General features: G+C 30.3%; 1 protein-coding gene across 2 annotated transcripts in view; it reads left to right on the top strand.

The window, feature by feature from the left end:
• LOC107438424 (acyl-CoA-binding domain-containing protein 5) overlaps positions 1-25,403 on the top strand; it is a 47,985-nt gene that overhangs the window by 10,202 nt on the left and 12,380 nt on the right. The window contains exons 1-5 of one of the 2 annotated variants that reach the window (XM_016050721.3): positions 15,898-16,052; positions 16,146-16,266; positions 17,944-18,016; positions 20,325-20,484; positions 22,933-23,013. In XM_016050721.3, the coding sequence (XP_015906207.1) occupies positions 16,028-16,052; positions 16,146-16,266; positions 17,944-18,016; positions 20,325-20,484; positions 22,933-23,013 (460 nt within the window). In that variant the 5' untranslated portion in view covers positions 15,898-16,027. Of the gene's footprint in view, positions 1-15,897; positions 16,053-16,145; positions 16,267-17,943; positions 18,017-20,324; positions 20,485-22,932; positions 23,014-25,403 lie in introns of those variants that run through there. The other variant, XM_016050720.3, reaches the window with a different exon arrangement.

Raw genomic sequence — 25,403 nt, 5'->3', positions numbered from 1 at the left:
AATGCGCCAGATCTGGAGAATATGGTGGGTGTGGTAATGTATCCCATTCAAGTTGTAAAAGCTTTTGGCGAGTGACCAAACTTGTATGAGGTCTCGCATTATCTTGGTGGAACATTATACCTTTTCTGTTGATAAATTCTGGCCTTTTCTGTTGAAGTGTATCATTCAGCAGAATTCAACAGTTTGTTCAGCTGACGACACTAGACTTCCGAATTAATTATTGTGTTATCCGGTAAAAGCTCAAAAAAAAAAAAAAAAGAGCTGTTCCTTTAAAATCCCACCAAACAGACTGCATCATCGTTTTTTGATGGATATTAGCCTTCGAAATGCTTTAAACCGGTTCATCTTTTTTGCTCCATGGTCTCTTGTGTTTGACATTGTTATAGACAACCCATTTTTCGTCCCCAGTAATAATGTGCTTCAAAAATCGATCGTTTTCGTGACGTTTGAGAAGCGAATCACAGACGTCAACGCGACGACACAAATTTCTCTCCAGTGAGAACATTGGGAACCCATATCTCGAGCTTCGAGGTTAAACCCAGGCCTTTCAAGTAGTCATAAACAATTGAATTCGATAAATTTAACCACTCACCGATCTCACGTGTTGTTATTTACCGATTTGCATCCACTAATGTCTTTATTGTGTCTATCATTTTCAACCAGCCTTCCAGAACGTGGTGCATCTTCAACATCAAAACTGCCGGATCGAAATTTTGCAAACCTGTACTGGCACTGGCGTACTGTCAATACATCTTCTCTATACACATCGGTTAATTTCTTTCTGGCATGAACATCATTTTTACCTTTTCTATAGTAAAAAAGTAAAATATTACGAAAATGTCGCTTATTGCTTTCCATATTTAAAAGGGCATCAACCAAAAACTACTGCGTAGAATTAATTGAACTTTTTCACACACAAGCCTTGCTATATCAGCTCTCAAAACATGTTATGATAGTGCGGCTTATGGGTTCGAAAAAATACAATTAAATCCTCTATCGGAAAAACGAAATTACTTTCCGAACAACCCTAAGTTTGTCCCTGGAGATGATCTTTAGTCGCACATCCTGAATTTACTGAGAAGAAGAAGGGCATTAAACATTACTTTTTGGACAAGTGAGGTATTTTTTCAAGTGTATTTTTTACGCTGAATTAAATGACAAGTTTGACGGGATTAATGGTTTTGAAATTATAAGAGAAAGTAAATATGAAGTATGAAAATGTACAATTTCTGATTATACCTATTTACGCGTATATACTGACGTGCAATTGAAAAAAACAAACAACTTAAGTGCTTTTCGATAGATTTCGAAAAAAGCGCCTTGATAACTATTTTCTTTTCCTTGCTTTTGCTATCATAGAACGCTATAATAAAAGTTTAGGGAATTGATAAAACAAAACTATTTTCTTTTCAATATGTAGCTTATAATACAAAAATGTAAAATAGATAAAAATCTAAAATTTGAATTTTTTTCCGCTTACGTTGTGTTTTTATATGGTATGGCTGTATGACTTTCCTATTGTAGACTTGTGAAGCGTTTTCTATTCTTCACGCTCAGTCGAATGAAACCAAAGCAAAGTCGATAGAATATTCTATTCAAACGTGGTTAAAATTTTTATTTATAAAAAATACAATTTCATACTATCCATTCCTCTGACATTTTTACATAGCCTAGCGAAGTATTAAATACTAATCCTGTGTATTTAATTCAGATAAAAAAACAGAATTAGAGTTCCTAAGAGTTATAATAGTTTCTGGAGAAAAGATACAATTTTTTGAACATATATCTGTTTATGCGGTTATAAAGGTTTTTTTGCGTGAGGTATTAAAGTCATAAACTGTAGGATTAATTATTTTAAACTCTCATATAATTTCTAAACTATTAGTCTTATCTAGTTGGTTCTTGTTTGATTTAGCGTAAAACAATGCAATGGACCCCCTACTTCCTCTTTGTCCATGTAGTAATATTAAATGATCAGGGCTTCCGAAGCAAAGAATATACGTAATGGAAAGAAGGCTAGTTACCATAGACATAATGTAAAGTAATCACCCAAAGCTTGGTGTGGTCCCTGTGTATAAAGGTAAAAGCAACATTAAGGAGCACTGCAGCAGAGGTTCTCCCAACCACTACTGGGGTTGGGGTGGAGCAGAAGAGTTTTCTCTTTTTTATTTATTCTTGGTTTGCATTTTTACACTATTGATAAACAGTACTGTACTATTAATTAAGATATGTCTTGAAAAATACATTTATATCATCCATGTTGATTAAATCTGCTAATAAATTTTGACATAAAAATAAAATGTCGGTCAGTAGCAGGCGGTTTAACACACAAATATACATGTGTATGCGATATATGTATGTAAATGCAATGAGTATCCAAACAGTTATGAAGAACAATTTAATGATCAATTCTGAAAAACAAGGAATATATTTTAAAGTATAGATTTTGCTATCAGTTTTGAAGTGTATGCGGACTATTGGGATACATATGTAGGTATAAATATTTAACTATACTTTTTATATTTAAAAAAATTTACTATTCGTCTCTTCGCATTTTTTTAGTTTCTTACAGCATAAAAAAAAAATTGTAGAAAGTGATATCTCATATGTCTGGATAAGTATTGCTTTCTATGCATTAAAAAAGGCACAAAAAGCGTATTGTTTAAGTTACCCTTTTAAACCACTCTCGCTTCAGTAAGTTCAAGATGACGACTAAAGATCACCTTGGGGGGAGGGGACATTGCATGCCCTCCAACATTTGAGGCTCTTGCAAAATATTTTTTCTAGTGGTAGTGAACTAAAACTAACAGAACTTTCATAGAATCTTCTCCCGAAACTACGGAAATTCCGTAGTGGTTGGAGGCAGAGACTATACATAGGTGATAGAGGCTAGCTTCCATAGGCATAATGTAAACCCGTCTTTCAAGTTTTGGTGTGGTCTCTGTGTATAAAGAAAAAAACAACATTTAGGGGCACATAGCAAAAGCTCTTGAAACTGGTTTTCACCCTCCTCTCCCCAAACCACTACAGGGCTTGGGAAGAAGAACATTAATGAAACATTAAATGAAGAAATACATTAAAAGAAGAAATACATGAAGTTGATTAAACCTGCTAATGCATTTTGACAAAGAAAGAAAGAAAGAACAAAATGGCATTGCTAGCGGTAGCATACCCAACCATTCATGTAGAGTTGTCCAATTATCGGTTCGCAGGTAACCTATCTATAGTTTGCCTAAAGTAAGAACTCTCCCAGCCATTCGTCTGGACCCGTAGCGGTGACTATGGTAACGAGGTATAACTATTCCAAGTAGGGATGTGGGGTCACTGTTTAGGACGGGTTTTGGTTCGGGTCGGCGAGCAAAAGGGAATCTTTTTCTTCGGTCTACTGTGTTAGCCCTAGAGTGGAGAGAAGCTACCCTCCCTGAAATGTGCTATTCTTGTTTCCATAGCACCAAACGACCTCAGACTTTGTGGCTGGGGGAGTTCTTACCGTAGACAAACTATACTGACTCTCATTCTAGTATAGCATACAGAACAGAGCAAATCCTGACGTTAGTTACAAACTCTAAGAGCTGGACTTCTTCTTTCTATATTCCTCTGTTGGAGGGTATGGATATTGGGTCCGAACCAACTTTTGATTGTTTTTTCTTAATCATTTCCGTATTCAACTGCTTAGGAGTGCGTGCTTTTTAAGCATTCATTTTTATGAATGCATAGAAAGCATGCGTCTTTAATGCTTATCAAGAAAAATAAGGTATTATATCCTACTTATTATTTTTTTACTCCAAATTAAGCGAAACCGAAAATTTTGATTTTATTCCATTTTAAAAATTTTAACAAAATAGAATCCATGCCTCTTTTTCTTTTTTAATTTTTTTCAAAGAAAACACGGCATCAGATGCGTTTATATATTTCAATCTAATCATAAAGCGTTCGATAAAATTGCTGAACATTTTTATCTAATGATAAAGACAAAATTGCTTTGATGTCTATTATAAAGAGTGACATTAAAATATTTTCTTTTTCCCAAACATATCGTTATATTTTTTTTAAATTGCCTCTTAAAACTTAAATCGAATTTTTTTTCGTTATTTTAAAAACAAATATGTTAACAATTGCTAGAAAGAAAAGCTAATATCAATTTACCAAAAAGTTTTCAGTTTTCACCTACACGGTTTTCGTGATCAGCTTCTTTGTCAACTTCCACGAATCTTGTAATTATTTAACTGCAGCTGTTAAATTAAAACTCTTATAATGAATGTGTCATAATCATGTGTTCAAATGTATCAGTGAGTTATTATTTGAAAATTTGTTCAATCCTTTGATATCTGTGAGATTTTTAATTTTTTGTTGAGTGGGTGCCTTTTGTTTTTATTAAATGATAACTCATTGTGAAGAGTAGATGGAATTATCTCGAAGTTATGAATCAGATAATGCCTTCGTGTTATCTTTGTGACCGATAAATGTGAATTGTTTGGGTTTATGGTAATAAGGTGAAATGTCTGATGTCGCAACAATATTCCTCGTGGCGTGGTCTTAGCAAAGAAGGATTTCATTTGAAAAATGGTGCCATTTGTTAACAAGGTATTTACTCTTCCATATAGACCTGAAAATTTAAATTTTCAGATAGTAGCCAGTAGCTGGTAAACTCTAAAAACTTTCAGCTACTTTTTCCTCAGACCTAATGAGTCAATGACAGATATCCTTTTCATACAATATCCGCTTTCTGCAATATTTTTTGCTTGGATTAAATTTTATCTATGTATTTTTCATTATATAATTATTTAGAAATAAACTTCGGCCATAAAAATTAATACAACAATAAAAAATGTGTGACAAAATTATTAAAGCATATTGACTTTAAAGAACTTTATTTAAAAGTATTTTTTTGGGGGGGGGGCTGATTTAATGTACTCATTACAACTTTGAAATATGTGAATTGTTAGGGAAGTCTCTTTTAACATGAATCTTTACACAACAAATCGGTGGATTCTGAAGGTTCAAAACTGAATGGATACATTATTGGACATCTTAACACGTTGACTGCTGCTCGCGTTTACTATAAAATCTCCTTCAGGTCAAGAGTACCGCTGTACGAAGCGTATTTCTGCTAAGTACCCCCACCGATATTTTAATAATACAAGTCTCTGGTGGTTACAAAAGTAATATCTCTCTCCTTTTGTTTCCATGGTATCTTGTTTGTTGACTTGTGCCGGTTGCTTTCGCATCTGTTTCTCATCTCGCCACTTTGCACGATCAGTTTGAATCTTTGCCGAGTGAAGAGTAGTATAACTAAAAATCTTCACCCTCATGCGTTGAAATTTCGAGAAGAAAAATGGAAAACTTGATTCTTTGTGAGTCATAGCAGTGAACAAGAAAACTTTTACGAAGCTTACAATAATTTTCTTAATAAATCATTTTTTATTTCATGTGAAACAATTTTTCAAATGCATACGAATATCCTTCGCAAGTAGTCAAATAAGCGTCATCCCAGTACGGGTGACGCGGCCCTTTCAGAAACTTTGTTGTCACCCGTATATGGGTGACCGGCAGTCAGCCTGTTAATCAAAATTCTGTTATCCAGAGACTCTTTCTACACTTTTATAATTTAACAATGGAAAAAAAAGAAAGATTGATGGGCAAAAGTGATCAGTCGTTTATTCAATGTAATTCGCAAAATGTTTTTTTAATGTTATCTAGCCATGCGACGAATGATTATTTTCAGGTCTATTTTATATACTCATTCTGGTTGCAGATCCCTGAAACAGGGCGATGGGGGATACAAATTATTACAATAAATATCTGCAGATTAGGCCGGGATAACCTGGTTGGTAGGGCACTGGGCCCATGTCTAAGAAATCGTGGGTTCCCCGTGTAGTACATGGTGACTGATGCACGTTAAATCTGTCCAGGGTGCGTAGCGTTTTTAAAAAGTCCTTAAAGGTGCTTATTTTGATTTTTCGTTTGTTAAAAGCCCTTAAGGGTGCTTTTTTCGTTGGGTGTTTTTAAAAAGTGCTTAATTTTCCCTTTTTCAAAATGAGATTTTTCCTTGACCTTGCTGATTTTCGCTATGAATTATGCAAAAAGACACATTGCTCTATTCAACGTTTTCACAATTAATTCCAGGGGTCTGTTTAGAAGAAATTTGGGTCCGTTAACGGACCCTTCACAAAATATCTTTCCATAAAAACGGACCCTTCACAAAATATTTTAACTTAAAAACGGACCCTTCACAAAATGATTTTTCTTTTAATCGGACCCTTCACAAATTTGTTTATCTTCATTATTATTTTGTCAATCAAATAAACCCTTTCCAGGGCACAAAACAGGAAAGATGGATGTAAATGAATTAAGTTTTATCTTCGGCAGACGATTCTTCCATTATTCGTCCGAAATGAATATTCTGCGTTCAGCAGTATAGGCTAAATACCAAATATTTGTATGTTGCATCTCTAATTTAGAAGCAGCAATTGTTGTTTATTTTTTAAAATTTAATTTTTTTAATTATAATTTTACAGTGTTGAGCATTATCATGTATGTCTTTACAATTTAAAAACTCCTTGAAAAAGTTTATTTTTGCAATAACGGACCCTATTTGCACAAATTCATAAAAGCGGACCCTGATTGAAAAACTGTGAGTAATTTTTTCACAATTTCACGAAAAACGGACCTTTCACAAAATGTCTGGACAGACCCCTGAATTCAACCCCAATCTGTTTCGGCGTATTGTCAGTCCGTAGCGTATGAAAGCGCCATTCGTTTTGCATAATTCAAAATTTCATGATTTTTGACAATTATCAAAAACAATACCAGAAGGTTTTTTTTATATGACAGTTAAAACACGATAAAATCGTCAATTGTCAATAACTTTCCCACACTGCCTAATTAGGATATTTTTTTAAAGTGGTTAAAAATATCTCTTGAGTGCTTAAAAGGTGCTTATTTTTAGTTGAATAACTTAGCTACGCACCCTGTCTGTCGAGTTGCTAAGTCCTCCATGTTCCCATAACAAATCAATACCTCTGGGGGTACTGATCCAGGAGTTTTCCTTGTCTTCTGGATTGGGTTCAAAATTGCAAGTCTAACGGAGTTGACCATTAGTATTCGTAAACCCAAAAATTGGATCGGCTGTTCGACGACGGTTATGAAAAATAAAAATAAAATATCTGCAGATAGAGCCTTGGTGTCTCAGGGTATAAGAGCGTTTGCTTTTTAATGAGGTGAACCTGGTTCGAATCACAGTAATTTCTGGTCAATACGAATTCTGCATCTGGCTCGCGCTGACCACAGTGCTGATGTAAAATATCCTCAGTGGTAAACGGAGCATGGGTTAGAATTCACTTGCCATCAGGCTAACCGTGGGAGGATTTCGTGGTTTTCCTTTACATGTAACGCAAGTGCGGGTTAGTTCCACCAAAAAGTCCTCAACGAAGGCCAATTTCTCCCAATATTTGATCTTGAAGTTCTTTTGTCTTCTGGATTAGGTTTAAAATTGCAAGTCTACGGAGTTGAACATTGGTAGTCGTAAACCCAGATTTGGGTCGGCTGTTCAACCACGTTTACATTGTATTATATTAGTATCTGCATACTATTTTCAATTACAGATTTTTTCTTTTTAATTGTTCAGAAATTGCTGAGAGAAACAGAAAAATCTTTTTCAGTTCTTAAATTTATTCAATTTTTTCTGTTTGTTTCAGTTACTTAATAAAATTTGTTTTCCAATCTGAAGATAACTGTAAAAGCGCATGAAAATTGATAATTTCAAAAAATTTCGATTCATTTTCTTTAATTTTCTTGAATTTTGGAATATACATTACGAAATAAAAAGACAAAAAAAAATTCTACTTTTTTTTCAAAACATTTTGGTTACTTGATTACATTGTGATTGGCATTGTGATTTATTCCATTTTTTTGAAAGTATTTTATAAAAAAAAATTAAATTTACATAAATTTTTAAGAACATAATTTTTTTATATATAATTATCTGCCTCTTGTATACTCATTTTGCTATATTCATGTTACATTAAACATGTGATATTCATGTTTAATGAATTTTTAAAACAGTCTCTGACTATGATACTGTAAGACAAGTTTGAATTAATGAAGATTGTGTTGCTGATCGACTCAGTAAATTCTACTACAGGAGTGTACTTTACATTAAAAAGGATTAAGATTTTAATTATATTCTATAAATGCGATAAATAGCGTCATAAAATGTCACTTATTTTTAACCCTGCATCGGTCAAGGAGACGGATTGAAGTTTAGCCCTCTATTTTTCGTGCCCGTGATATATACGAGGTGTGTTCGAAAGTAACAATGCCAAAAACATTACAAAACTCTTTTCTTATGCCCGGAATCATGTATATTTCTCAATATCTATATCCCAGATGGCTGTACCCGACTATTTGCCATTTGTTTAGCGATAGTTTATTTTAAACTAGATGTTAGCACTCATCAAATATTAAACCAAAAATTAGCCTAAAAATAAAAATAAATAAATGCATATATTGTGCACAGTTTTTCATTTAATTTTCTCGGATAACAAAAATTGGCTCATTTATGACCGTCTTCTACAAAATTATGCGACTATTAAGGGGTTCATATTCTTTTTTAAGTAGCCGCGGTTGTTCAGGGGATTAAGCGCTCGTCTCCCAGTGAAGGTCACCCTGATTCGAATCCCAGTGTTGATAGGTTGATCATCATCTTTTTCTTAATTTCGCACTAAACGTGGGATTCTGAACTAAAGGCCTGTTTACACGGTCCAATTTCTTGTATCCGAGAAATTGGACGGATTTCTCTGTCCAAGAAATTTGATGATTCGTTGACACTATCCAAGTTCTTGAATGTCACTGATTGGACGGGAGAAACACTTGCGCATGCGCATTGTTCATATTCAACATTATAAAATCATACTTATTATGACTTTAAAATTACTGAATAAATTCATATAAAATCACGATAACACAAATAAACCGCAACAGATCAATTTATTTGGACTAAAATGTATGAAAACAGACAACAAAATGTCATAATTTGCTGCCTGCTTGTTGACGTCACAAAACCTAGGACGGTGATTGGTTAAGGGAGAAAAAGCTTGGATGGAAAGTAGAACATGCTCTACTATCGTCCAAGAAGTTGGACCAAGTTCTTGGATGTTTGTTTACACGATCCAAGCTCAAAGCAAAACAAGTTTCCATCAATATCAATCAATCTCTGTCCAAGAAATTAGATCGTCTAAACAGGCCTTAATTCAGTGTAAAAACACGCATGGTAAAGACGCATTCATCCATGTAATATGTATGGGTATTTGGAGAAGATGAACTGCAATTTTTACTTGATTACTAACCGTATGGCATTGAAATTTTTTAAAAAAATTCATTTTTTAAACAGCATAAAAATCATAATTTATACAAATTTAAATTTTCACGTTGGAAGTAAAAATGAACATTTTAGTGAAAGTCCTGAGGTTCTAGAAAAAATACCTGACTTAGATCAGATTTTGCTTCATTGTTCGAATTTAATTTTTTTTAATAGCTTAGTTTGAATGAATTTCAGCAATAAGTTCGTAGTTCGTAGCTTATTTTGAATTGAATAACATCTGAATAAGATTTGCTTTTTCTTGAACACCTTGAAGTGTTAGTTGACCATTTCTTTAAATAGCAATTATTCTGAGGATTGTTTATCTTTTTTGCGAAGCCATCCAGAGACTTCTAGTAGATTTTTCTTGAATTTTTTTTCTTTCTTTCTTGTTCGTTTTCATTTAGTAGTGTCTTGCTGAGAGAAAAGCCGGAGGAAAAGGAAACATGAAAGTCACAGAGAACAGGTTTTGACCGAAAACGTAAGGGGCAACCTAGATTTCAATCTGTCTCTGGGCTTCTTCATTCAATATTCTAAGTCTGTAATGACTCTTATCTAGAATTTTTTATAATTTTATTGTCTTTCGATTTTAAAATTGATTGCGCCACGACAGTATTGCATAATCACTTTTGTCTACTTGCCTATTACTGGTATACATTGTCTTCTATGTCCCACTTCATTAAAAATCGTTAATTGCTATAATCTGTAGAGCAATTTCGATTGCCTAAATTTATTCTAATTGCTTTAGAAACACTTATTATTTATTTAAATATATATATATTTTCTCAATAGCAAATTGTTTATCAATCTGTGAAGCAATTCCATTCTTAAAGTATATACGTGTATATTTTTCAAATAACTCTTGATAAATACAGCATATTCAAGTAGTAGATTTGAAACACTATTGTTTAAATCCTTGTTATTTCTTCAGTATTGAATGCAACTCAGAAACAGAACTCTGATGTCAAATATTGACGATGTCGACTATTTTTTTGATTATCGACCTCCTCTATAAAATAAATAATGAAAGGGGGGAAAAAACTTTCTTGTTCCTTAAATATTTTATTTTGACAAAATCAAATTTTTACTTTATCAAAGAGAAAGGAATGAGCTTGATAACGTTACATTTTTTTCTCTGCTTTGTTAAAATAAAATTGACATGACTTAATTAATTACTATATTGTAATTACGAATTGCATTCCAAACGAATATTGTGTTGCTGTCGATTAATTTGCGATTGAATGGTATTGATATTCATCCTTCTCGTATCTGATCGTCCCTTAAATATATTATATCGACTTTCAGGCTTCGATATCGCAACACTATATCTATATTGATGTTCAGTAATATAGAATACTGAATCTTAGGAGGATGTAATGTACCTATGCTTTTGTGAAAGCCGAAGAGATGCAAAATATTAGACATCATCGAACCGCCTCATTTTGCCTGTTACAAGAGAAATCAAGTAAAAAAGAATAATGACGATTCATTACAAAAAAAGAGAAAATTGTGATCGCATTCTTTCGATCACTCATTACTCATTGGTCAAATTTTTTTTAAACACTGTATCCAGGTAGTCTGTTTAGAACAAATTTGCGTCCGTTAACGAACCCTTCACAAAATATCTTTTCATAAAAACGAACCCTTCACAAAATATCTTTTCATAAAAACGAACCCTTCACAAAACTTTCAATCACTTTTAATCGGACCCTTGACAAATTTGTTTATCTTAATTATTGTTTTGTTAATCGAATAAACCCTTCCCAGAGGGGGGGGGGAAGACAGATGTAAACGAGCTAAGTTTTACGCTTCTTCATTTATTCGTCCGAAATGAATATTCTGTGTTGTGCAGTATAGGCTAAATACCAAATATATGTATGTTGCATCGCTAATTTAGTAGCAGCAATAGCTGTTTATTTTTGAAAATTTAAATTTTTTTTAATTATAATTTTACAGTGTTGAGCATAATGTTGTATCTCTTTGCAATTTAAAAACTCCTTGAAAATATTTTTTGCAATAACAGGACACTACTTGTACAAATTCATAAAATCCTGGTTGAAAGAATGTGACTTAACGTTTATTTTATATTCACAAATTACGAGTAATTTTTTCACAATTTTACATAATGGACCTTTCACAAAATGTCTGGACAGAGGTATCAATAGATGTTAGTCCTCTACTCGTCCAATGATTTTAAGGCGAACAGTCCAAAACTCCCCAAAGTCACATGAATTATAATTGTGAGGATTTTGTAATACAGAAAAAGATACATATTTATTTATTTATTTTTTATATTATTTCCTTACTATTTCGATCCAAGTTTTGCCTACTCTTCTGAAAATGAGTTTAGCTGATATATTTTGTAAATCATTCAAAGTTCTACACTGCAATTTAAACGAGTTATTCAAAGAAAATCTCTGTGTCCCAAAGTAACCCTCCTTTACAGTATGAAAAGGATTTTAAAAAAAATTAAAAAAAATTAAAAAACGCTCTCTACTGTTATATGACTAGAGATTTGCAAGATTTTAAACACGTTATTGAATGTTGCAATAATTCTTTCGACTCCTTCCTGTAGAACTCTGATACTAATATCATTACTCTTGTAGAATATAAAAATAATCGTCACGCTATGAGATTGTTATTAATAGTGAAAGCTAACGAGACAATGACGTTGACAGTGTTATCCGTTGAGAAAAAAATCTTCCTTATGTGTTGTGTATTATATTAATGACCCGAAGTTTAAATGAATAGATCAGTTGCTTCATCATAATCGTAACGTGACTGACATTAATTGGAAGTATCTCCGAAGTTTAAATTCTGACATGGCATGCATTAATGTTTCGAACTTTTCTTTCCCTGGAAGTTGTATTGAAAGTTTTAGTTTTGATTTGCTTAATTGGGGTTCGTGATTTTATTGATTTAATGAGGGGGTGAGGAAAATTAACACGAGTGTTATTTCAAAGTTATATTGGGTAAAAATTTAAGAAAACAGTCAAAAAGTCTTTCGTTGGGAAGGGCCCTAAAAATTATGATTTTAGGGAAAGTTCGAAGGTTATTTGAAGGGCAGGGCAGTAGTTTCCTCAGGGAACGGAAATATTTTGTTTATTAGATACAGGCAGTCAAAGCTCGATATAACGAGTAAGGCATATTACAGGAAGTCCGCTGTTACGACTAATTTTCCAGTCCTCTATGAAATGCTGATGTTAAAGATACAAAAATTGCATGTTTATTACGAATTAAAAAATGCTAAGCTTTTTTCTATTACAACAACTTTTTTTTTTAGGGAAATACATTTTCCGCCGTTTAAGTGTGCAATATTGTATGAAAAAAAATTAAATTGAAGACATTTTTATTTATTTCTGATATCAAGAAACGCAAAAGATAACGTCATTTTCTTCTTAGGATTTTAACCCCCCCCCCATTTTTATAAAGCAATGTGTGGGCGACCATAGGTTAAGTTATTGGTTTCCTAACAGAAAAAGTTTCTTCTGTATTTAGAAATCCTGCTACGGTTCCCAATGAAGTGCTGAAAGAGACCTCCTGTCTGTGTTTTAGTCATTTTTCTCGTAATTCTTTGATTTATTATCCTGAGGTCATGTTTTTGGATGGGTGCCGATTTCGAACCATTGTGGCTCAGGGAATCGAGCGTTGGCCTTCCGTTGAGTTGACCTGGGTTCGAATCCCAGCGATGGCTGGTCGATAAGAATTCCGCACAAGGCTCACACAGGTCACAGTGTTGGACTAAAATATCTTCAGTGGTTGACGGATCATGGGTTAGAATAATACCTCCTAGAAGAGAGAATGTCACAGCGCGGCTTACCATAAACAAAAAATATCATCCTTTAGTAGTCCAAACGTAATGACATCTTTCTTATTTGTGCAGTTTATGTTCGTTACGTCGGACTACTAAATTGATCCATGCTGAGACCTACTCTCATCTAGGGGGTGTTGGTTAGAGTTCTTTTGCCGTTAGGTTAACCGTGGAAAGTTTTGATGGTTTTCCTTTCTATGTAACGCAAATGCGGGTTAGTTCCATCAAAAAGTCCTCCACGAAGGCAAATTTCTCCCAAGATTTCCCTTGGGTTCAAAATTAACGATTACAATTTACGATTACCAATGTTAGTCATAAACTCAAAATTTGGTCAGCTGCTCAACGATGTTTATAAAATAAAATAAAAGATACCGAATTTTAAAAAAATGTTCTCTTTTAAAATATGCCTTCACAAATTTTTTGACACAAAAGAAAAGAAAAGAAAAAAAATCCTGAAAAAAATTGATTTGTGTTCAGCACCTTTGAAAAATTAAAATATACTAGAAATTAAAACTCCGTCTATTTTTCCAGGCCCTGTTGCCTGGATTATATGTTTATACAGAGTGGCTGTAGAACAAGGAAAAAAAAAAAACAGGAAATTTAATAATAAAAAATATGAATAAATAAAAAATAAAAAAAAATTGGAAAAAGTCTCGTAATTTTTCGATGCTTATTTTTAACTTTTATGGCCTATATTGATTTGAAATTGTAACTTGCTCTAACTGTCTTATTTATTTTATGTTGAAGAATGACTGAAAAATTAATATTAAGCTTTATGCCACCGGTTACAAAAATCAGGCAAAAATCTCGGAATTTTCTGAGTGCTTGTGTTCGCCTTGGTATATTATAAGTGTTGTGTAGGGGTCGGGGAGTTCATTTTACAAATTCCTAACTCTTTCATAGATCTTATGGCCATGTGAGGAAAATAAGTAATTACTGTCATGATTGGTATTTAAAAATTGGACAGAGGGGGAGGGGAGACACAATATATGCAGGGAAAATACCTTACATAAAGAGTTCTGAAACGATTGCAGGATCTCCTTTGAAAATTTGACACTTGTCAATCAAGTTACTCAACTTTTGACGTGGAATTCTAAACCTTTTTATACTTATGACGTTCATAAAAAAAAAATCATGCTTTTTATTTCCACCTTGTTTATTTTGAATAGTTTGAGTCGAAGTAAAAAGTTGAAAGATCATCCATTGGTATTTTTAAGAATTTACGTCACTAATATTGAGATCGGTCGCATCACTAGAGCATTTTTAGTTATAGGAATTTGTTCTGATTGTTTCTTTCAAATGTAATAGTAGAAATAAGTCAATAAATAGAAATAACATCTCGTTGCTAATGAGTCACAAAAAGTAAGCAAGGGCTTTTAGACTTCTAGGGGAAGGGGGTGTTTTTAAGACTGTGTAATATCTTTAATAGTGAAGAATTTTTTTTTTTTTTAAATATCGAGTAAACTTAACAGTTAATAATTTTATTTTTTTATCGAAAAATCAAGACATATTTAACTCAGCATTAAGTGCATGTTGTTAACGCAGTTATTAGTAAGAAAAATATTGTTAACCATATCTGTAGTAAAAATAACATATTGCTGTTTTACACAAAAAAATTTTTACGATTGGAAATATTAGGTGTTCTTTTTTTCGCTTTTAAAAATTCTAACTATTCTTCCTAAATTTTTAACAAATTATTTTAATATTTTTGTTATTAATCTTGAACATAATATTCAAATAGTTTGGGATTCATTTGAGACTTATTTTACTCTCTACTTACAAGTTCGATGCAAATTTTTGTAAATAAAAAATACTAGAATAAAAAATTTGATGAAAAATAGTACATATATAAAACCATTAGTTCGTAGGAATTTAAATAAATTAAAGGGTGGGATTTTAAATAAATAAAAGGTAAGATAATATAAAAGTTCGTTGCATGAAAGAATACTTTCAAACATTAAAGTCAATTTAAAATAGGACATAAAAATGACCTTCACATAATTAAACTAAACTTCCTAAAGGAGGATAAAACCCAAGCAACCTTGGCTCCAGTTGAACTCAAAATCGGTTCAATGTGGTTCCTACATGAATATCCACTGAAGGAGCAATATTGAGATTTTTTTTAAATATTGATCCTATATAGAGCCAATATCGGCCTATGTTGGTTTTCTCTGGCTGAATAATAAATCTAAAATATGAAGTGAATCTGACAGCTTTATATAGGCCCGATATTGGTTGTAAAGTGGCTGTAAAATACACAATTCTATATAGGGCCAATGTCAGAAAATAACGGCCCTTTTAAACCCTTATTGAGCCAAGATTCGTGAATATGGTTCCAATGTAGGCCCAAGTTATTTTGTTGGTAGGGAGTATACTTAGAGTGTTACTACTGAAGCAAAAACAACGTGAATAAAGTACAGAAAAAGTTATAGTTTTTGTACTTTATTTGTATTTTATTTACATTGTTTTTTGCTTCAGTAAGCCGAACTTTTTCATTATGAAAACTTATGATGTTATTTTATATGTGCAACACTATTTCCTATTAATGTTTGTGTAAATTAGGACTTTAATTAGATTGTAACTATAATTAAAAGCTCTATAGAAATACCAATTCCCACCCAACATTTTGAATAACATCCTTTTCATGTCTCCTTCTTTGGGCGACGAGGGGGGCGGGACGAAAGAAAAGAAGGGAATGTGTCCCTTTTGTATGGGACTTTCAAGGTCTTCCCTCATTGTAATGAAACAACCCACACTTTTGAGGGTATTATAACTGACCACCAGGGGCTACTTTTTCATAAATGTCCTTTATCACTCACCTTTTCCAATCCCCAAACATAGACCTTTGACGCTTGAGGATGAGGGGTCCGGACTCTAATTTCAGTAATTTCTTCTGAAAGAATTCCTAAATTACGAAATACAAGTTATGTATTTATTTTAATCTGTAAATATTTATTTCTTGAATTTTGATTATAGGTTGCATTCAAACGTCTAATGACACAAAGCTGAAGTTTTATTCCTATTACAAGCAAGCTACTGCAGGACCATGTGAACTCTCAAAACCTGGTTTTTGGGATGTTGTCAATCGAGCAAAATGGTATCCAATATTCTTATCTGTTTTTTTAACTGTTTATTTATTATTATCATTTTTAATTTCTTGACATGGCATTCAAAATTAAATTCTATTTAACCTTCATAGGAGGGTTTTCTGGATTGTAAATTTCAATATTGGTACCTGCGCCAAAATAATCGCCAAGTTAAGGATATTTTCCGGCAGTGTTCACGCTAACAGTACCGCTGTTTGGCGCAATTAGCGCTGATTTTTGCCTAAAGTTGGCGACTTTTTAGCGCAAGCGATATGGAAATTTTTCAAGCAATTTGGTAGCAAATTAATTGCTTCCTTTTAAGTGTGGAGAGTAAATTTAAAAAAAATATTGAAAATTTACAATTAAAAATAAGATTTTAACTACTAAATTTCGATTAATTTTCTTATTAGAGGGTTTCTGTTTTTTAAAAAAAAATGTTCCAGTACTATTTTATAGAATTTTAACAAAAATCAAAGATTGCCCATTTCTGTCTATTATTTAACAGATTCCAATATTTTTATGTAATTCGTTTTAGTTTAAAACTTTTTAGTTTTTAAATGGGTTGAATTTTACTCACAAGTATTATATGAATCCTATATTTCATTATTTAAATGAAATGTTTTGTTTAAAACTTTATTCTGTTAGCTTTTATTGGTTCTTGATTGCTGGGGATATTATTGGGGGGGGGGCAAGTGCTTTTGCTCAATTGACTGAAATTTCACTATTATCAAAATTTTTATTTATGTAAAAATGATTTTCTCAGTTTTTAAATTTTTTTTAGTAAACGGACATTAATTTTTATGTTAATCACCTCAATAGCTCACAGTTTTGTTTACAAAGACTTGGTATAGCTTTCAGCTTTCTTGTCTTAATTGTAAGTTTTTGTTATAAAAATTGATGTTATACCTAAAAGTTTTTTTGCAAAATGAAAATTTTCACAGAATGGTGAATAGAACTATTTTTTTGCCGAAGTTAATTTGGAAAAAGTTATATTTATTAATACAGTGATCTCTGATTCTGAATAAGGTAGTCTCTGACCCAAAATTAACTCATTTGTAACTTTCAATGTCTTGGCATACAAAGATCTATGATAGTTGATAGTCAAGTTCAGTATATTAATCTCTATGAGATTACTTTATTTGTTCTTAAATAATTTATGCAGTAGTGCAGGGTATCAGCTTCTATCCACTTTTGAAAAAAAAAAATTTAAAATTAATTTAATTATTATTTTAAACAGCAATTTTTAAAACTATTTTTGTTTACTACTTTTTACGTCAGAATTCAGAAGGTAAAGTATGTAAAGATAATAATGCCTAAATAATAAAAACTTTATTTACTATTTTTGTTAATTTTTAAGATATAATAATTTTTAACTTGAGGGATTGTGATCTTAATTAAAAGTTGCTATGATTTTATTTATTCAATGGTTAGTTTGTTATAATTAGAATATTTTAACCATTTTAGTTGGAAACATTAAATATGCGAGCCACACAATTTTATTGAGTAATAAGTTTAATGTATTTTAATAGAGCTTTGATTATTAAATGTCTGTAATAACAATATGATTTAAATTAAAAGAAAGCTTTTTTTTTTTTTTTTTTTAAATATCGTGATTTTTGTTTATTCTAGTTCTAAGCTTCAAAATGAAAATTTTGTTGAATTGCTAACTGTTTTGATTTTTACTCTAGGGATGCTTGGCACAAACTAGGTAATATGTCAAAAGAAGAAGCCATGAAAGGCTATGTTCAAGAATTTGTGAAAGTAAACTAAAATTTTAATTAATCTATCTTTGATTTTGTTTTTAAAGATTAAATTTTGGTTTTAAGCCATGTCATATTTTTATTGTTGTATTTGTTGAGTGTGCTTTTTTTTAAATCTTTAATATGGGAAAGATAACTTTGTTTTGATAAAACCTGATTTTTTGAGCATCAAATTATAACATTAATCAAAGTTATTATTTTTTTCACCTTGCTTCAAGAGAATGCTTTGCAGCCAGAGAAACTCTTTTTGGCAAATTCTTTTCTACCTACTTCAGTAATTTAAATTTTAAGCAAAATGAGTTCAGGTAAACCAAAAATAAAGTCTCAAGTGTTGAATTTTTTCTTCAAAATATCAAAATACAAACAAATTTTGCAATAATTAGTTTGCATTATGATATTTCAAAAGCATTTTTTCAGCATTTGAAACTTCATGGCTTTCTCTAGTTTAACTCACTTTTCTCTAACATTTAAATTTCAAATGGCAATGGAGGTGAAACAGATTATGCCATTTAAAGATTCTCCCATGGTGTAGCATCCTTTTGATGCCACAAAAATGTTCAATCAAATGTAAAACACTTTCAGTTGAATCTAGATCAGGATTTCTTAAACCATGTTGATGTATTTCGGGTTTTCGAAAAACCTGCATCTTGACATTTCTATATTTTTTATCTTTGACATCATGTCCACATTTATATAAACTTTTAGTCACTTAAATATGTTTTGTGTCTCATTCTAGATTTTAAAACAATTGAAAGTTTTCTTTTAATTTGCAACTGAATCCCATTGTGCTTTATTTATCTTGATATTTGTTATTTGGTTTTCACCCATTTAAAGACTAGTTACACGTATCAATTAATTTTTTTTTTTTAAAAAAAACTTTTAATGGCATCTATATTAATGAATGGCTTAATTTGTGTTGATATAATTTTTAATACACATGAGAAGTATGCTGTCCACGAACTTCGATAATTTTTAAATGTCAGTTTGAAACTATTTTCCCACATGATTTGTGCCATCTTCTGAAAACTTTAAAGAATACAAAAAATAAAAAATATGCCAATGAAGGGTTTTGTTTACATAATGTTCATAAATGTGGGTAACAGCAAGGTTTGTGTGAGATAACAAAGCTAATACTGGGGAGGTATTATCTCTCGAATGTTATACGATCATTCAATTTATTATTTATTATTGAATTTTTTAGTTACTAACACAGGATTTATAAATTCGGTTGATTTATAAGGACAGATGTTCAAGGGTATGAATAATTCTTTACAGCTGGTAAAATTTAGAATATTAGTATACTAAATTTTATTTGCTAGTATTAGTATTCTTATATATAAAAATAAGTTAGTAGCATAAATTTACTGGAACATATATGCATTAAATTTTCTATTTCGTATATTTTAAGTTAGCATTAAAAATTCTATAATATTTTGAAGCTAAGTAAATAATTTTATTCAATTAAAACAAAACTCTATAGTTTTGTTTTTAAAATTGATTTAAATTAATGATTTAAAAAAAAAAAAAAAAAAAAGAGGTATAAATAGTGAGAGTTGCAGCAAAATAGGAGTGAGTGGGGTATTTTTTCTCCCAAGTATATCTCAAACAAATATCAATGCTCTTAAGTGTAAAAATGAATCGTAAAAAATTCACCCATAAAATAAAATGCATGTAAATGAGTGAGGTTTGACGTTTTAGGGGTTCACTTTGTCATTTAGCGAGATGTGCCACAGTTACCACAATAATTAAATAAAAGTAATCTTTTATGTAGATAAAGCTTAATTTGGTGAGTAACATTAGATTAATGCATGTAATAGTGTTAATTTGCAGAACGCTACAAATGTTGATTTTTTTTAAAGAAACAAATATACCTTAATTTTTTTTTTGTATTCTATTTTTATGTAAGTTATTTTTATTCATTTTATAAATTTTTGTATCGATGCTACATAAATCATACGAACCGAAATAGGCCACCATAATTTATACCCTGGTCCTTGAACAGTGTTAATTATTATACAAAAAAGTAGAACTATTTAATAGAATAAAAAATGAGAAAAAAGTTTTTTTTCCTGCTGGTCATCTTGTTCTTTTATTCATTTTCTTCTAATGTATTAGTGTAAGCCTCGATGTTTTGTTGATTTATGGTTGTGAGTTGAGTAAATTTCTTACAAACTGTTTGCATTACTAAATATACTCATCTTACTTTCGATTAGTTATCTAAATACACCCTACGTTTTTACTCTCTGCATTTATCAGTACACTTTGCAATTAAAATTGTTCTCTCATTTTAAGTAATGTTAAAACAACAGGTGATCCAAGAGACACCATTGGAATCATTGGATGATCCAAGCCTAGTGAATGATTTCATTGGAATGATGGGACCTTATATAGAATATGCTCCAGAAGAGATTAAGAAGAAGCACCTCAAGATTAATGGAAAAGCAAATGGATTAAACAATAACTCTGAAGGTGAGCAACATTTCATTCAAATGATTAAATTTATACAAGTTATTACAATAAGTCTGTTTTTGTGTAACCTTTTGGAGATGGCTGGTACGACAGTTGTATCATAATTTTTTTTTCTTCTACTGTATTTGTTTTGTCTTCAAAATAATATGTATCTCAACATAACATAACATGTCTCTCATATATTAAATGCTTTTTACATAAAAAGAAAAAAAGGACTAAGGGTAAAATTGTTGTACTTCAAAAAGTTAAATAAATATAAATATAGGGGCCATCTTCAAATGATGTTATACTTGTGTGTTTGTGAAATTGTGTTTGTTTATGAAAAGGGGAAAGAGAGTAAAGGCCTGTTTAGACGATCCAATTTCTTGGACAGAGATTGATTGATATTGATGGAAACTTGTTTTGCTTTAAGCTTTGATCGTGTAAACAAACATCCAAGAACTTGGTCCAACTTCTTGGACGATAGTAGAGCATGTTCTACTTTCCATCCAAGTTTTTTCTCCCTTAACCAATCAGCGTCTTAGGTTTTGTGACGTCAACAATCAGGCAGCAAATTATGTCATCTTCCTGTCTGTTTTCATATATTTTAGTCCAAATAAATTGATCTGTTGCGATTCATTTGTGTTATTATGATTTTATTTGAATTTATTTAGTTATTTTAAACTTATGTAAGTATTATTTTATAATGTTGAATATGAACAATGCGCATGCGCGAGTTTTTCTTTTAACGAATCAGCGACATTCAAGAACTTGGATAGTGTCAACGAATCATCCAATTTCTTGGACAGAGAAATCCGTCCAATTTCTCGGATTCAAGAAATTGGACCGTGTAAACAGGCCTTAAGTAAGTCTTAACTAAGAGTAGAAATTTAAGAAGTATTTGTTTAAGTAATTTAATTTCTGACCCTGGGGAAATTGTGACCGCTGCCATTTTTAAAAATTTTTACAGGGTAAGAAGTTAAAAAACTGCATTATCTAGTTTATGTGTATATTTTATTTTTGTTTATATATTTCTGAGATAAAAATTTTAAGACAATATTTGAATAATTCTAAAAGAAAACTATGTATTTCTTTAAAAAAAACTGTTTTGGCACATGTTGATTCAAAGTAATTTCAACTTAACCAAAAATCTTTGTGGTGAATGCGAATGATTTTTTTTGGAGGGGGGAGCATACGCAAAGTGCAAGTTAAATCTATTGTGGCTGAATGTCCTCTCGTTGGTTGTGGTATGGAAGTTTAAAGAGAGGGGTACCAGCTTAAGCACTGTCCAGGTTGTCTGACCAGGGTTCAAATTACTTGACATTCCTACCTTGGTCATTAAACGATAGAACCCTTAATAACGGGGCTAAGTGCTTGGCCGTGGTTGGGTGGTGTGTGCTTTAGTCCGATTGACATTACAAGTCACCAGATTAGCATAATATACGCGACCACAGGAAAATTTGTCATCATAACAGAAACTTCTTTTATATTACTCATTATTATACAATGTATACTCTGATTATTACGTTGCACTAAATTGTAGAGTATGCTTTAAAAATATACAATGTATAGGTATTTTGAATATTCATTGTGTATGTATACTATTTGAAATAAGAAATATCCAATATATGTAAGTAAAAGCCAATTAATTTTTAAAAAAATCGAATATAATGAAAGAAAATTTGGTAAGTCAAAAACTAGTTTTATATTTTCCAAACACTACTAAATTTAAAGAAAAATATGCTGGTATGTATAAAAATGAATGCAGAGTGTAATTAAAATTAAAAGACTTTAAAAAGTAGTGGGTATTTTTCAAACAAATTTCGTGAAACTTAGGTAGCGTCTGATAGGGTTGAAACTTCTTACAAAAGTCAATAAATTGCTTGCAGAGAGTTTTTTAATTGATACTTTGTGTTCGCCGAAAGTTTACCATTTTATTGAAATCTGCAAGTCAGTAATTAATGTAAAATATGAGATGTTAAGCATTTGATAGTACAAGGAAAGCGATAATGTTTTTCTTCTATTTTGGATTTGTTTCAGCTGAATGCGTTGAAACACTACATTTCAGTATCTTTACTGTTGAATCATTGAATAAGGAATATAAATTGAAAGTTTAAAATGTTCTGCATTTTAAATAATTTTTTTACAATTTCAATGTGAATCTTTTGAATTTAAAAAAATAGGAGAGGAGTGTATAAACATCAAGACTTTTAAGGAAATTCATTAGTTGTCGTAAATTTTTTTTTTATTTAAAATAATTTTTAAAAGTTGTTTGATTTAAAGATTCATGACTTCTGTTAAATGTATATGTGTTCTCTCTCAATATTCTTTATAGTTTATGGTGTTAAACAAGATTAATCTATGTTCATAGTAAAATAAAGTCATTTTTCTGATAAGAATTTTCTTGCAACCTTAAAATGTGAAAATATATGAAACTTCCTCCAAATATTTTTATCTTTTTCTTTATAGATTATGTGGAAGATTTCAGTAACTCTAGATTACCTCAATCGTCAAATGATTACAGCAACAGAATGTCTGATGATGGATCTGGTTTGTGTTGTATTATTGCTCATTATTACTAAGGCTAAGGTGTTGACCATATATACATTTTTCATATAGGAAAAAATTTTTATATAGGACATTATTCATGGTTATCTTTTTTTTTTCTTTTTTTTTTTGACTTTATAGATTTTCTAATAATTTTTTTAGTTATTTTTTTATGAATTTTGAATGTTTTACATTTCAAGCATATTTTACTTATGAATTAATTCCTTTTAAAAAAAAAATACGCATAAATTTTGCACTGAATCTTCTTTTAACTATCTTTCCAAAAACAGATGTTGATGTTGAACAGAATTTTTTTCAATATATAAAAATAAATTGCTTTTGACAATAGGCAATTTTTTAATTTTAAGAATATTAAAAATATTTGATATAATTCAGTTGTTTTTGAAGATTGTAAGTAAAAATAAATAAATTCCTGTTTCAGGTACATCAACACTTATTTAAATTTTTGTATTTACATTACATTTCTTATTATTTACATTACATTTTATTTACATTTTTATTTTTGCTTATTCCACTTATTTTTTTTTAAAATTTATTTATAAATTAAATTTTCTTAGTAATCATTGTATTTTTTTTTCTTAATTTGTAAGTAAGGGCAACAGATTCTAATTTTTTTACTTAAAAACATACAAAACATGTTTTCAAAAATTTTTAAAGACATTATTTATCATTTGAGATTATTTTTGTCTTTTTTTTTAAAAAGGGAATTAAGAATTTTTTGGCTATCAGCATCCTAGCACTAATTTATTATTAATTATTTATGAATTTTGAAATTATTTTTTTATTTATTTACTTGTTTATTTGCATAAAAAGCAACTTTGTTTTTTAGATAATTCCTTGTTTTTTTAATACAATTAATTTTATTTATGGCAATAAATTTTTTCATGTGGTTTGAGAATAAATCTATTATATAATTCTATTCCCTGTATTTAATTCATTTCATGTTATTTTCTTTTAAATCAAAACTTTTCAACAAAAAAAAATATAAATATTTCGTAATATTTCATATTTTGAATTTTTATTATTTCATTTATAAATTTTTTTTGCAAAATTCAAGAAATTTATAAATATTTTTAAATCATATTCCAACCTACAGATATCTCAGGTGTCCAATTTTTGAGACGCACAAAATTAAATTAATTGTATACTTGCAATAGCTCTTGAAATTTGGTGCCCAAAAAGAAATTTGACACCCAAAAAATATTTTTTCATCCTCTAAATATTTGCAACAAATGATTGATGTTCATAAATTAGCTATTTAGTTTGATAAAAATTAATGCATTTGTTTCTGAAATATTTAGAGAAACTTATTCAAATTATTGTTGAGGATGGAAAAAATTATAGACTTTTTAATTAATGATGGGAAAAAAAACATCCACCTTGCCAACAATACCCATATGTAAACCCTTTGACTCAAAATTTTCATATAACATTGTTTTCCTACGTTTTTCAATATTTTGTATTAATTTAGGTAAAAGTAAGTGAAAAATATTATATTTAGCATTTGAATAATTTTTGGTTAAGAAATACAGCATCGGACACCAGTGTCCCTTTTTCATTTCTATGTAAACTTTTCCAAATAATAATTTTTTCAAATTTGCAGTTATTTAAGCGAAAGTGAAACAGTCACCTTTTTCCCACATGGTGACATCCAGGGCATTTGTTATGCACCATTTTTTAAATAATGTATTATAGTTTTTTCAAGGCAACCGATAACCATTTTGAAATTTTCGTTTTTGAATTTTTCCACTTTTGATTCTAAGCTGCATCTAATTTTTAGTACAATGGAATAAAAAGTGCAGATTCAAATAAGTAATCCAGGAAAAGAATCATATTAAAGAATTATGTTTTGAAACTATTCTTGTTTTGTTTGTAAGATTCATTTTACCAGCAGAAAATAAATTTTGGATTTTTTCATTTGATTCATATTCAATTTGATTAAATATTTGTATGAAAACTGTAACGCAGATTTTTGAAATAAAAAAAAAGGTCTATTGGAATAAACAAATGGTTTCATTGATGAAATAGAAATATTTAAAAATGGAGTAGCAAAATATAAATTATACTAATAATAGGAATTAAAAATTCTTTATAAAATAGATTTAAAAATGTAAAAAAATTATGACTCATTCTGAGGTGAAAATGTTATCAGAAATATGTACTCATTTCAATAGGTACACATATTTGCGTTTTATTTTGTGTTTATGATAATAATTGTTGAGCATTAAAATACAAAAAAAATGATGTTTTGATTTGTTTTTATTTTTGAGAAAGTTTGATAACTCATCTCTCTAATTCCTAAAATTTTAGTGATAAATACTATTTTAAGATTATGAGTTAAACAAAACCCACATTATTTGAAACTTCTTGTA

This window comes from Parasteatoda tepidariorum, chromosome 8 (assembly GCF_043381705.1).
Source record: "Parasteatoda tepidariorum isolate YZ-2023 chromosome 8, CAS_Ptep_4.0, whole genome shotgun sequence".
Classification (NCBI taxonomy): domain Eukaryota; kingdom Metazoa; phylum Arthropoda; class Arachnida; order Araneae; family Theridiidae; genus Parasteatoda; species Parasteatoda tepidariorum.
This window is presented reverse-complemented; position numbering and strand designations above follow the sequence as displayed.